Below are 14,647 nucleotides of genomic sequence, written 5' to 3' on the forward strand. Positions count from 1 at the left end.
CTTCCATAAGTTGTTCTAGAAGGTTGATGGGAGGACAGACAGACAGACAGACAAGAGAGACAGAGACAGGGGGATGGGGAGAGAGAGAAACCTTGTTTTGGAACATTGGTCTGGTCTAGGAGGGACAAATCTAGTCTGGACTAAACAAATTCTGGATTTGGGGAGAAAGCAATCACATTTTTTTGCCTCTAAGTTTTTGGGATTGCTTAAATTTCTAAGTTCCTAAAGCCCCTTAGGAATGAAATGCAAGCGTAATAAAGGTGTGCGTAGAGTCTAGATCTAGAACCTTCTGAATTGAGTCTGCTGCTCCTGGGGCAATGTCCATGCTGCTGGATGCTTCTTCAGAGGCTGCAGACCTGTGCTGGCTGTGGTGTCTCATGTTTTCTTCATGACTGCTGTCTGCCGGCCCTTCAGAGGTCGCCTAAATGTGAGACAACAGCCATGTGGTCCAGCACCTCCTCCGTCTTCTAAAGTAAGGAGGGTCCTTCCTCTGCCGTCTTGGCCTGTACTCTCCCCAAAGCCCCTGCCACACTGCTGTCTGCCTGTCCATCTATGGCATTGGGGCTTTTTTGCTAAATCTCACCGAAAAAGGCAGTCCTTCCCCAATGTCACTCTTGAGTCCTAAACCCCAGCCCTTTCATCTGAGAAGCAAGTGGCCAAACACCTCCACCTTCCCGGGACGGCCTGAAACGGTGGGCTGATGATGGTCTGCATGTGGAGCTGGCTTCTTACGACACAGGTCCCTGTTGTCAGCTGTGCTGGGTTAATGGATAGCCCTCGAATGTGAGGCGTTTGTCGACATGTGGCCAGACTTGGCAGTAGTCTGTGTCTGGCTCACACTCATCTACCTTGCCATGTGTATCAGTACCTTCTTCCTGTCTTGTGGATGACCAGTCTCTATCCCATTAAAGGGACATGCCACATTTTCTTTAGCTGTTCATCGGTTGGTGGGTCTTCGGTCCTGTTTTGGTTACCATGACCATTACCATCTGCATGTGACTTGTTAGCAGGTGTGCTGTCCCTTGTTTGTGTTTCCCCAGGAGTCGAATTTCTAGACCAATGGCGAGTCTCCTTTAAGCTGTGAGACTGGTTTCTTTTTTGTTTGTTTGTTTTCGAGACAGGGTTTCTCTGTGTAGTTTTGGTGCCTGTCCAGGCTGGCTTCGAACTCACAGAGATCCGCCTGGCTCTGCCTCCAGAGTGCTGGGATTAAAGGCGTGCACCACCACCCAGGCTGTTTTTTTTTTTTTTTTACCTGTGCACATCATTTTACATGCCCACCAGTGGTGCGTGAAGGCTGATTTTCCACATCCTGGCAACACTTAGAGAAACCTGACTTTTTGATACTTAAATTCTTCGGCCATTTTTGTGGTCATTCTTACCCAAACCAAGCCAACGATGCACGCTTATTTTTCTGAAGATTGATTTTATGTGTGTAGGTGCTTTGCCTGTATGTATCTCTATTCTGATATGTGCTTTGTGCTTGTGGAGGGGGTTGGATTCCCCTGGAACTAGAATTATAGACATGTGTGAGACACACCACATGGGTGCTCGGAATGGAAACTGGGTCCTCTGGAAGAGCAGCCCGTGCTCTTAACCTCCGAGCCTTCTGTCCAGCCCCTAGGAATGTTTATCCTGATCCGTGAGCTCAGGCACTGATTTCTGTGTGGACTAGTGTGCTCCACTTGCTGTGCTCACTCCCAGGACTGGTTGGCTGTGCATGTGGAGCACCTCGGCCGACTCCTCCCAGGGCTGGTTGGCTGTGAACGTGGAGCACCTGCGGCCGGCTCCGGCTCTGGGAAACCCAGCAGCTGCTGCATGCCCTTGCTGTCAGGCCGGCCAGTGGGTGTCGAGGTATTTTTCTCGGTGAGCTTGCGTGTTCACTCACCTCATTCTCTCGCCCTCGCTCCCCAGGGACCTGGAGGCCAGAGCACAGAATGAGTTCTTCCGGGCTTTCTTCCGGCTGCCGAGGAAGGAGAGACTGCACGCTGTGGTAGACTGTTCCCTCTGGACCCCCTTCAGCCGCTGTCACACGGTGGGGCGGATGTTCACCTCCGACAGCTACATCTGCTTTGCCAGCAGAGAAGATGGCTGCTGCAATGTCGTGCTTCCCCTGAGAGAGGTAGATCCTGGCGCTCCCCTCTGCTGCCTTGCTTTGCCACTTGAACCCAAGTGTTTGAGTCTCTTTCACGTCCCCCAAACAAAATACTCAAGGGAGAGAGACTTGTAAAGAAAGAGGTTTAGCTCGTCAGGGCATGGTGCTAGGTTTGGGCTCAGATCTTATCCCAAATGGTAACACAGTGGCTGGAGACATCACATGGTGAGACAAGAGCAAAGGCCAATCCTGTTGTTGTTTGCAGTGACCTACTTCGTGACAACTAATTAGGGTGTCACGAAAACGGTATTAATCCCTTCTGAGGGAAATGCCCCTCGTGACCCAACCACAGCAGCTAGGCCCTACCTCTTCATTCTTCCTCTCCACACTGTTTCTTGGGGACTGAACTTCAACTAGTGAGCCTTTGGGGTCCCGCTGAAACCATATCAAAGCCTAGCAGCTAGGGATGCCGCTGTGAGAGGGCCCAGGGAGGGGTGTCCACCCAGCAGTCCTTTCTTGCCTGAAGATGGACCTCCGGCTTTCTGAGGAGCAGGACCTGAGTTGCCTGTCACTGGCATGGTTGTGGTTCTTTCTGGTGCTGTCCTAACAGCCCGAAATTTGCCTACCAGGGCTGGGTAAAGAGAGTGTTCTATCCTCCTCCTTGATGGAGCTGCTGTTAAAGTGCGTGCCCAGTAATTAAGGCTTTCCCAAGAGCTCCTAGAAATGCAGTCCTCCCCCCCCCCACAAGAAAGAAGCAACCTGTAAAAAGCCTATAAGAAGTGTCACCTTCAGAGACCAAATGGCAGATTCCTTGGCTTACAGATACTCTTGGAACTTCAGCTAAAAATTTTAAAATTAAGTGCGAGTTGGGTCCCTTCTTACTATGAAATTTCATAATTCTTGTGCAGATCAGAGACACCCTGAGCTTATGTCCAGATGTGAACAGTGCAGTCCTTTGGTTTCAGGCACCCCAGCCATGACATAACCAAGACCCCAACACATGGGACCTCTGGAGTCTGGCGCCTGTGTGTGGTTGCTCCTTGCGTGGTTCTCTTGAAGGCTCGGTTCCCTCACTCAGTGGCCTGTGGTCTCCATGTTGTTGTTCTGCAGGCCATGTGTTCCTTCTTAATAGGAAAGCCGGGTCAGGTGTGGTCCCAACTCTCCAGAGGCAGGGGCAGGCGGATTTCTATGAATTGAAGGTCAGCCTGGTCTACACAATGAGTTCCAGGCCAGCTAGTGTACATAGTGAGCCCTGTCTTCAGAAAGAAAAAGAGAAATCCAGAACATGCCTCATCTGCTTTCTTTTTCCTAGTGAGCTATGCATAACGATTTATCTCTTAACCATTGCTAAATGTGCATTTCAGTGGCACCATGCATGTTCATACTGTTACACAGCCAACCCCACCATCATCTCCAGGACTTTTTCATTTCCCAAACTTGAAACTTTGTCTCACTAAGACACTAATTCCCCTCTCGACCTCCTTCCCTCTCTTATGAATTTGACTCTCCAAGGTAGTTGGAATAAATGGGCTTATACAGCATTTATCCTTTTTTGTTTAAAGTGTGTGTGTGTGTGTGTGCGCGCGCACACACGCACACACATTCGTGGGCTAGCACATATGTTCAGCCACAGAGGCCAAAGGAGAGCCTTAGCTACCCTGGAGCTGGAGTTACAGGCTGTCGTGACTCACCTGATGTGGGTGCTGGGAATTTAACTCGGGTCCTCTGCTAGAGCAGCACATGCTCTTAACCCCTGAGCCATCTGTCTAGCCCCGGTATTTGTCTTTTTATGAGTGGCTTCTTCCAGATAGCATTAACACCCTCAAGCTTCATCTGTGTTATTGCGTGGATTGGAGTTTACTTTGGGGGGGGCTCATCAATACTTCATTATCCATGTAAACCAGTTTGCATAGCCGCTCACCCTGTGGACAGAACCTTGGGCTGCTGCCCTCTTGTGGCGCAGGTGGGTATTGCTGCCTAGCCCCCTTCCCCGCCTTTGCCCAGTGCTCTCTTCCTGCGGTGATAGATAGGTTTTGCTTTCTGCCTTGGGATATTGTGTGAGGGTGTGATCGGACACCTGCCTGCCCGGCTCCTTTCTTGATGCGCTTTGTGTGGCATCTCTGCTGCAGGTAGTAAGCATTGAGAAGATGGAGGACACCAGCCTGCTGCCCAACCCCATCATTGTCAGCATCCGCAGCAAGATGGCCTTCCAGTTCATCGAGCTCAAGGACAGAGAGAACTTGGTGGAGGGCCTCCTGGTGAGACTGAAGCAGGTCCACGCCAACCACCCCGTGCATTATGACTCCTCACCAAGCGACGACGACGACGACGACGACATGGTAGGAGCCTTTACAGGGCTGGCCTTCCGTGACTCTTCTTGTTACCTCCAGAGCCACGGTCTCTAAGAGGAGTGCGTGGAAAGATGGGCCGTGTGGGTGTGGGGACCGTGTGCTGGAGACGGCTGGACTGTGCATTAGTGTGACGTCACTTCCGATGCTCTGATGTCCTGAGTTGGGGGCTGCCTGGACTAGAAGGACTGATGGAGGAAAACCTGTGTGTTGGAGAGTTGACTGGGTGCCTCCATGTCCTGCCTGGGTTGGAGGAGTTGATGTGACATCTTCCTCTCTGCAGGTTAGGGGAGTAATGGGACCCTACCCCCCTACCCCCCTACCCCCCCCCCACCCCTCCACCCCCATAAGTGTGGGGTGGGCACCTTTCATACACTTTGAAGCAGGTGTCATTCCAAGGCTGCAGGGGCTAATACTCAGGTGGCTGTAATCGGTTAAGAGAGATGGTTTGTCTTCCTGAGACTGGAGAGATACAGGAATGCCCTTGGGTTGGCGGAGACATCATTAGTTGTGACTTGCATCAGACAACTTCTTTTGGTGTATCTTTAAATTTTCACAGGCGTGTTGTGTGTGGACTATATATGCGTGTGGTAGACCTATGCGTGTATGTATGTATGCATGCATGTGGTGGATGTAGGAATCATCCTGGTCATTTTTCCACCTAGTCATTGAGGCAGGCTCTCTCAGTCAAACTCAGAGTGCACTGATACGGCCAGTCTCACTGGCCAGCTTGCTCTGGGATCCCCTGTCTCTGTCTTCTTCAGCTGCCACACTTACCCAGCAATAAACTTGAGTTCCAGACATCCAAACTCTGGTCCCCATGCTTTGTGCCACAGGTGCCCCCCAGCCCCCATTTTTGTTTTTAACGGATACACAATGCTTGTGTATTCTCTCACTCTTTTTGCCTTGCAGACTTCACCTGTGTTTTATTCGACAAGCATGTGCAGTGACAAGTTTGGGGATCTTGAAATGGTGTCTTCTCAGAGTAGCGAAGAGAGAGAGAAGGACAAGAGCCCACTGCCACACCCTGAGCCCCTGACTGCCGTCTTCCAGCAGTCTGGCAGCCAGAGCCCCGACTCCCGCCTGGTGAGTGAGTTGCCTCTGGCCCCTGTACGGAGACTGCCTCGCTGTCTGCTCCCTGTGTCTCTGAGCCATGGTTTGGCCTAGGCATCCAATGAGCTTTCAGCATCAATCCCTTCTCTTCCCTCTTTTTGTCCTGGGTACCTGGTGAGGACCGGGAAAGACTGTGGGGAGCTGGCCCTTCTCTGTGTGGCCTGCACAGCAGCTGACAGAGCTGTCCCTGTGGGTTTCCAGGTGTGCAGTGAGTCTTCCTTTGGCTAGTCTGCCTGTGCCTCTTACATGGGGTTTCTTTGCCCCTCACTGAACCTGCAGTTGGCATTTTGGCCAGGCTGACAGAGCATCAAGCTCCTGGGACCGCCTGTCTCTGCCCTGCCCCCAATGCTGAAATGACTGGGCTTTACTTGGGTGCTGGATTCAAACCCGTGTCCCCAGGCCTGTACAGCAAGTCTTCCTCATCCACTGACCCATTTCCTCAGCCCCTGTTTTTGTTTCATTTAGAGCTGTTCGTTTTTAATATTGGAGGCAGGAGTTGTGTGTAGTCGGTGAATGGACCAGAAACTGGACTCGGGGCTGGTGGATAAGAAGCCGCTTGCAGTCACGGGCCCACTGGTGGCCTTGAGCGCTATTAACAGCCAGGCCGCTTCCATCCACCCAAGGTCCTGGGTCACTGTCAGCTTTTGAAAATCCAAACTGAATCTTCTCAACTGCTTTACACACTGATATTCGGTCATTTCCTGTCTAAGTGAAATGCTAGATTTATGGATATATTATTTACATTATTGGACAGTAGTTATTACAAATAATTGTAAATAATCTTATGAAAGGTCCTGAATATCCCCGACGTGGATAATTTTAAAGGATTTCTAGAGGAATAGTGTCTCCCTTATTTCTGATAACGAGAATGGGAGCTGGAGAGGTGTGACTCCATGGTTAAAAGCACTTGTTTCTCTGCAGAGATCCCAGGTTCAATTCCCGTGGTGCTTCACAACTATCCCTAACTCTAGTTCCCGGGGATCCAACACCCTCTTCTGGCCTCTGTGAGCAACAGACATGTACATGGTGCATGTAGGCAAAACACTCATATAAAATAAAATTTTAAAATTTTTTTGAAAATTTTTTTTTCAGGTTTCAGTTTTCCCTTTGTCAGGAAGCTCAGGGCACACTGGGCACCTTTTACTCCCTGCTGTCCTTGGAGTCGAGTGGCGTTTTAGCTATTGGCTCTGCGTCAGTGCCCCAAAGCTTTACCCCAGATTCTCCATCGCACCCCCCTCTCCCATCCAGTTTGAGCTGCTTTAGTACTTGAGTGGACAAGTTCCTGTTAGGAACTTTGCATCTCATTTGCACAGATGTTTCCAGTAAGCTCCCGAGGGTCTCGTGCTCTGTGTTTTTGTCCTGCATCCTTGATGCCCACAGAGGTGCAGACATGCTTTCCTGCATAGCACTGCTATCATGCTCTACTGGACAGTCCCTGATAAACAGAGACATTATGTATGTACACCATGGCTCGTTGTGGATGGGCTTCTTGGCCCATTAACAAGTGTTTCCGTTTCCAGTCGCGGGAACAGATAAAAATCAGTCTGTGGAACGATCACTTCGTGGAGTACGGCAGGACCGTGTGTATGTTCCGCACTGAGAAGATCCGGAAGCTGGTGGCCATGGGGATCCCTGAGTCTTTACGTGGAAGGCTGTGGCTGCTTTTCTCAGGTAGGTCTTGTCATGTTCAAGCTTTTTGTGACCTTTGGAATAGACTCAGGAACAGGCTTCCTGTGAGCGGTGCATAAGGGTGAAGCCCTCTGTCTTTGGATTGTTTCTGTAAATCCCAGGGCGGACTTGGGAGCCCCTGCTATATTGGTTAGCTCTGGTGTCTCCTTAGGAAATGTGAGGTCCAGGGCAGTGACCTCTTCTCACTTAACCATGGCTAGATGTTGTGGCATGTGCCTGTAATTTCAGCTGGAGAGGCTGGGGTAGGATCACCAGTTCTAGCTCTTCAAGACTCATCTCACTCCTTCTCCCACAAAAGATAAAAATGTAAATAAAACTGGAAGCCTGCCCATAGTGCTGAGAACTTTTAAACAGCTCTCTAGCACTGCATGAGTAAGGTGTGGCAGCATATGCCTGTGATCCCAACATTTGGGAAGTGGAGGCAGGAGGATCAGAAATTAAAGACCAGCCTAAGATAACATAATGAGTTCAAGGCAGGCTGGGCTATAAAAAAGAACTACCCGGGAGTGATGTGTCTTATTGGATGTGAGCCCCTGATGTAGAAAAACTGTATTTGTGACAGGTGCTGGTGGCGTTGAATTGAATAGAAACAGTGTAGTTTCTATTACTGGAACTACGGTACCCCAGCGAGGTGTGATTGAGTTTCTATTACTGGAACTACGGTACCCCAGTGAGGTGTGATTGTAGTGCTGTCCTGCTTGCCTTTCAAACACCATGTGAATCATCAGTGATGGCCTCATCCAGACTCAGTACGATGAGTCCCCCCTCTGTGACTGCTGGGTACCATCCTGGAGTCTCACAAGAATGTTAACTGGGGGATGGCGGAGATGTGGACTTCAGGCTGGAGCAGGACCAGGCTTCTCCCCGCCCACAAGGGATGATTATGTCCTGCTACTCAAAGGTGCCAGGCCAAGGGAAGGCCCTGCCATCTGTGGGGACTGTAACCCCTGTCAGGTGCTGTGGGTAAAAGGCAAGAGCTGCTTCCCCACGTGAGCCTGCTGTGGTCAGCGGTGGGGCTCCGAGAGGCTGTGCCTGGGCACGTTCTGTCCCTGTTCCCTCTTCCTCAGTGTCTTAGTTTCTCTTCTGTTGACCAAGGTAACTTATAAAATCAACTGGACTGGCTTGCTTACAGTTTCAGAGGGTTAGTCCATAGACATCATGGTGGGGGCATGGCAGCAGGAAGGCAGGCATGGTGCTGGAGCAGCAGTTGAGAGCTCACAGGTAGTCTGTAAGCTGCAGGCAAAGAGGGGGAGGGACAGGAACAGAGACACAAAAAGAGACAGAGACAGACAGGGGGAGAGAGAGAGAGAGAGAGAGAGAGAGAGAGAGAGAGAGAGAGAGAGAGAGAGAGAGAGAGACACTGTAACACGAATTGCTAAATAGTCTTATTAATAAAAAAAACCGGAGCCAGATACTGGGGTGAAAACTGACAGATCAGAGAAACAGAACAAGCCACAGCCAACCTCACCTCGCCAACTCCTCAGCTGATCCTGTTTCCACGAATCCTCAGACCGAAAGCCTCTGAGTCCTCACCCCTGAGGGTCTCAGGTGAACTGCTGCTTAGTTCCTGTCTCCTCACACCTTCTATACAGTTCTCCACCAGCCATATCACTTCCTGGGATTAAAGGCGTGTGTGCATTCCAAGACAAGACATGAGATCTCAAGTGCTGGGATTAAAGGCGTGTGCCACCACTGCCTGACTCTATTTCCAGTGTGGCCTTGAACTCGCAGAGCTCGAGATGGATTTCTGCCTCCCGAGTGATAGGATTAAGAGTGTGTGCCACCACTGTCTGGCCTCTATGTCTAATCTAGAGCTCTGTCCTCTGATCCCCAGATAAGTTTATTAGGGTACATAATATAGCACCACGAGAGACATACAGAGACAGAGAGACTGAGCTGGCATGGGCTTTTGAAACCTCAAAGCCAACCCCAGTGACACACTTTCTCCAACAAGGCCACACCTCCTACTCCTTCCTAAACAATCCACTAAGGACCAAGCTTTCAAATACAGGAGCCATTTCCATTCAAACGACCACACTGGGGCTGGAACCTTCCCAGCTCTTTGCTCACGGCCATCCTTGCTAGTGACCCCCCATTATCCCCTTTCTCCCCCAGGCATCAATTTGGTCCCGCCCCTTTCCTGTCCAAGATTCCGGCCCATCCATCTTAAGCTTTGTAGCAACTCCACAGCCTTGCCTTTGGCTGTGTTCCCTCCAGCTTCTCGCATTGCCTAGCCCATGGCCATGCAGTCGCCCACTCTCCTGCTTCTCAGTGTGCTTCAGCTGCTGCCTGTCAGAGACACACCATGGAAGCCTCGCCTTTAAAACTGTCAACACCTTCTGTGCTCCTATGTTCAGTAAACAATGTTCCTTCATCATCGAAAAGTGGGGTGCAGGAGTGAGCAAAGGGGGTGATGTTTGTAACCTGCCTCGAGAGTGCCGCCTGTTCCGTGCTGTGGGCTTCAGTCCTCTGGGTCCCCTTCACATGTGTGAACGCAGACTAAGTACTGTTCTGGTGTTTTGTTTTCATCCGGGATACGAGCCATCAGTTCATGCTAGAATGTTTGCTCTGGTGACGGGAAGATCACTGTAGTGTTTAAGTGACTGCCAGCCACCAGCTCATTACACCTGAGTGCTGTTGTGGCGAGGGGATCGTAGCTGCTCACTGAAGAGGGAAGCTGAGGCAGAGGGTTGTGTTTCTACTATACTTCTTTAGAGTTGAACCCTAACCTACCCTCTGAGACAAAATTGGGCACATTTCTGCTCCCTCTTCCCTCAGAGCCCCACCTTGTGTCTTCCGGGGCAGGTTGGTGAGTGGACAGATTCCTCACACCCACCAAGTCACTTGTCCCTCAGTACCACTGGCCCAGTTGACGCCTGGGCCTTGGCTCCAGGGTGGTGGCCGTCCTGCTCTGGGTTGTCCCTGCGGGCTGCTGAGGACCGCTTGCCAGTGGTTTGTTAGCCTTACTTACTCTGGGCGGTGCTTTCTCGTGTGCTTTGCACAGAGAGACGTGGCAACTTCTTGTGGAATTAACACATGAAAATTGTATGTGGCCATGTGTGCATCTGGGTAATGCAGTTTATTAAAAGTGCATTAATAACTTGACTGCTCTGGTTGTGTGCTGAGGATTAGAAAGAGGGTCTTGCTCATGTTCAGCGTGTGCCCCGTCCTTGGGCCACACCCCCACCGCTGATGTGTGGAATGAACCTTTTGCTCTTTCTGTATAACATTATTCCTAGAAAAGCTACTTTCCCTCTTGTTGCTAGTTTTTGAGCCTGGCTGCCTGACAGAAATGAAGTCTCAAAATGTTTTATGGCACATATTGACGTGTCTGTCCCTCACCTGTCTGTGACACCATCATGATAACCGTGCCTTCCTGAAATGTTGCTCTCCAATCCTCAGACGCTGTGACGGACCTGGCCTCGCACCCTGGGTACTATGGGAATTTGGTGGAGCAGTCGCTGGGGCGATGCTGCCTGGTGACAGAGGAGATAGAGCGGGATCTGCACCGTTCTCTGCCTGAGCACCCCGCCTTCCAGAACGAAACGGGTATTGCTGCCTTGAGGCGGGTGCTGACAGCGTATGCCCACCGGAACCCCAAGATTGGATACTGCCAGGTGAAGTGGTGTGCGTGGCGGCATGAGAACCCTGTACTGCGTTTAGTGATCACCCCGGGCTTCTGCTCTGTTTCCAGCCATCTAGCTAAGCACCCTTCCCAGAAATCGATAGAGCCAACTGCTGGCCCGTCAAACGGGCTGGTCGCAGGGAAGGAGGACGTGGGGGTGGATGTTAGGCTGGGCGCCATGCTTACTGCTCATCTCCCTAGCACAGTGGAGATGGAGTGGGCTAATGAGCACTGAGACCGACCGATGCAGAAATAACAGGACTGAAGTGGCAGTGTGCTTGTGGAGGACAGGGTGACATGGGCCAGTCACTTCCTGTTGGGAATGGAGGAAGGTTCCGTGAGCTGTTCGGCGGGGGTGGGGTGGTGGTGGTGGGGGTGTTGGGGTTTCAGCGAGCAAGCACAAAGTGAAAGTCCAGGGAATTCAGACAGCAGTCCAGCGGAAGACTGGGTTAGAAGCCCTGACACTGGCAAATGTAAGATTTAATATGTCAGTGAATCAGCAAAGTCAGTGGGTGATCGAAGTATATGTGTGTCCGAATGCCGTCTGAATGTACAGAAAATAGCTGTATTGACCCAGGCCTGAAGCCGTGTCACCGCTAACTACAGTGTAGGCTAACTATTTAACCCATGACCATTCCACGTCTGGGTGTCATTCTACTTGGGGAATGCTCGGTTTTTCACCTATAAACTCTACCCTGGTGGTTGCTTGGGCTTATTTTGTTTTATAGTTCAAACCCAGGGCTTTGAGCACACTAGGCCAGTGCTTGTCCACTTCCAGCCCCCTGCTTGTGGGTTTGTAATGTTTGTGTGGCACTGGGTAGCCTGGACACTAACTGTCTCCTCTGGGACCCTCTGTGCAGTCCATGAACATCCTGACCTCGGTGTTGCTGCTGTATGCCAAAGAGGAGGAAGCCTTTTGGCTGCTGGTTGCCGTGTGTGAGCGGATGCTGCCGGATTACTTCAACCACCGGGTGATCGGTAAACTGCCTGCCTCTCTCCTCCTCCTCCTCCATATCTGGGGGGTGGTGCCTGAGCCCGGGGAAGATAGTTATAGTCAGCCTTGCTCATAACCCACTCCCCTCAGCCAGTCTGCATGCATACACACAACATTTAATCCAGGGAAGTTCTCTGTCGTTGTAGCAGTAAAGAAAACCAGCTAATGCTGTGAAACACTGTGGAGTTTGGAATGAAAAGCAAACACACTGAAACAAATAGCTAGATGAATATATAAGAGGGAAGGGAAAGTCTCTGGGTCCAAGGAGCAGATCAGTGTTCGCGTGGATGCCGTGGCCTGGAAAGGGAGTGGCAATCCTCTGGGTTACCAAGCCAGCTTGTGCAGATGTCCTCATCCCCTAGAGGAGACCCACAGAAGGAGATTGGGAGAAAGCTTTTTTCTTTTTTCCAGTCTGGGCTTGTATTGGTCCATTTTGTTTTGTTGCTATTGCTATAAGGAAATACTTGGTGCCAGTTACTTAAGAGACGGGTTGGTTTAGCTCAGTTTTGAAGGTTGAAGGGTATACAGTACCTACAAGATTGAGTTCTGGCAATAGTGGGGAATGCATGTTGGAGCATGTGGTCATCACTCTAACCAGGAAGCAGACAGAGTTAGGTAAGGACACATTTACTTCTTTTATTTCAGTCTTTGCAGGAGAACTGTGTCTTGTCCCCCCAAACCCTAGCACCTTTCATTAGGCCCGACCGCCAAGTCACACCACCCTAGAATCCAAGCCTTACACAAGAGTCTCCAGGACCGGCCAAGATTAAATTATATCCTAACCATAGCGGGGTCTTGGCGAGCCAGGACCCACGTAGCCTGCACTGGCTAGATCCCTCTCTGGTATGGTTTAGATGTGGATGTGCACAATCTCCATGGCCCCACAACCTCCTAGTGGAGAAAGCAGTACGTTGTTTCAATTTGGCAATATTCTTGCAGGCGGGTACTTCTTAGTAATCCAGATGAGACGTCAGAGTGGTTTAAAGTTAGGGTAGCTGGGCATGGTGATACACACCTTGAATCCTAGCACTTGGGAGGCAGAAGCAGGTGGATTTCTGTGAGTCTGAGGCCAGCCAGGCCTACATAGAGAGACCTTGAATTGAAAAACAAAACAAACAAAAAATAACAAATAAAATGAAGGTGTCAGGGCAGGGAAGATGACCCTGTGGGTACAGTGCTGTCTGCAGAGCCTTATGACTCGAGTGTGATCTCGAGGGCCCACACGGTAGAAGGGGAAACTGATCCCAGCAAGTTGTCCTCCTATCTCCACGGATGCCCTCCTCCACCCCTCCCTCCCTCTCTCTCTCTCTCTCCCTCCCCCCCTCTCTCTCTCTGACACACACACACACACACACACACACACACACACACACACACACCAACAAATAAATGTAACAGGAAAACAACAACAACCCGAACTTAGGGTGTCAGAATGGGGAACCAGGCTGATAGAGACTTTGGTACCTGGCTTGCTATAGAGCCCAATTAGGAAGATACATTTGGAGACTGTGGCCCGAGAAGTGAAGGGTCTGTCAGCCTGTAGGAGTAAGAAGCAGAACGAGTGGGGGTGTGTGTGTGTGTGTGTGTGTGTGTGTGTGTGTGTGTGTGTGTGTGTGTGAGAGAGAGAGAGAGAGAGAGAGAGAGAGAGAGAGAGAGAGAGAGAGTCAGAGACAGAGACAGAGACAGAGAGAGAAAGAGAGAGAGAGGGAGGGGCTGTGCCATTTTGGATATCTATGTGCCCTTGATGGCATCTGGCTGTCTTCATGGCTCTCTGCCTTGCCTGAGTGAGCAGCTGGCTCATTTCCCATTTTACTTCTAGAAGTTCTAAATTATGAGTGTTTGCCTTTAGGTCTATGGTTGGTTTCCATTATGGTTTTTTGATGTGTAAGGTACAGTCAGGGGTTAGGACTCCCCCAGTCCCATTGATAACCAGTTGACTAAGCGCTAAGTTTTGGCAAGCTTGTCCTTATATTGAATGACTGTGGTCAGTTGTCAAGACTTAGTGAATTAAACACATGTTCTTTCCTGGACTCAGATTTTTGTTTCATTACATCATCTTCTAAGACTTAGAGCAAGCTTAGTCTCAGCCCCACCCTGGAGAGCACGAGTCTTCCCTACCAGAGCTTCCTGCTCTCTTCGGCAGGGGCTCAGGTGGACCAGTCTGTCTTTGAGGAGCTCATCAGGGAACACCTCCCAGAGCTGGCAGAGCACATGAACGACCTCTCGGCACTGGCGTCCATCTCGCTCTCCTGGTTCCTGACTCTGTTCCTCAGCATCATGCCTCTGGAGAGTGCTGTGAATGTGGTCGATTGCTTCTTCTATGATGGGATCAAAGCCATCTTCCAGCTGGGGCTAGCTGTGCTGGAAGCCAACGCCGAGGAGCTGTGCAGCAGCAAGGATGACGGGCAGGCCCTGATGATCCTCAGCAGGTGGGCTCCGGCTACTTCCTGCTGTGGCTAATGGGGGGAGTGAGGTTACAGCTGGAACAACTGGAAGATGGCAGAGGGAGACCACAGCAAGGGTGCCACATCTGTGGAAGCTTTCTGTCCCACACTGCCCCTGGGCACCTGTCATTCCTGTGGTCTCTCCAGAATGAGTCTCATGTGGCCCCACCAATGGGATGCAAAGAAGGTTGCCATCTTCTCTCTCTCTTTCTGCCAAATGAGAGTTCAGGGACAATGGGGCCCTACGGGCTTTTTCTTCTAAGAAGATAAAACGTCTTAGTGGTGCTGAACAGGATTGAGAACCACCAGGAAATGCTGGCTCATGTATCAGCAGCCAATTGG

General features: G+C 50.7%; 1 protein-coding gene across 4 annotated transcripts in view; it reads left to right on the top strand.

The window, feature by feature from the left end:
- Nucleotides 1-14,647, top strand: part of Tbc1d8 (TBC1 domain family member 8) — a 134,328-nt gene that overhangs the window by 108,682 nt on the left and 10,999 nt on the right. For all 4 annotated transcript variants that reach the window (XM_052745072.1, XM_052745071.1, XM_052745073.1 and 1 more), the window contains 7 exons: nt 1,912-2,119; nt 4,222-4,431; nt 5,353-5,526; nt 7,074-7,224; nt 10,645-10,859; nt 11,728-11,845; nt 14,005-14,290. In XM_052745072.1, the coding sequence (XP_052601032.1) occupies nt 1,912-2,119; nt 4,222-4,431; nt 5,353-5,526; nt 7,074-7,224; nt 10,645-10,859; nt 11,728-11,845; nt 14,005-14,290 (1,362 nt within the window). The remainder of the gene's footprint in view (nt 1-1,911; nt 2,120-4,221; nt 4,432-5,352; nt 5,527-7,073; nt 7,225-10,644; nt 10,860-11,727; nt 11,846-14,004; nt 14,291-14,647) is intronic.

Source organism: Peromyscus californicus, unplaced genomic scaffold, assembly GCF_007827085.1.
Source record: "Peromyscus californicus insignis strain IS unplaced genomic scaffold, ASM782708v3 Scaffold_19__1_contigs__length_69161282, whole genome shotgun sequence".
Classification (NCBI taxonomy): Eukaryota; Metazoa; Chordata; class Mammalia; order Rodentia; family Cricetidae; genus Peromyscus; species Peromyscus californicus.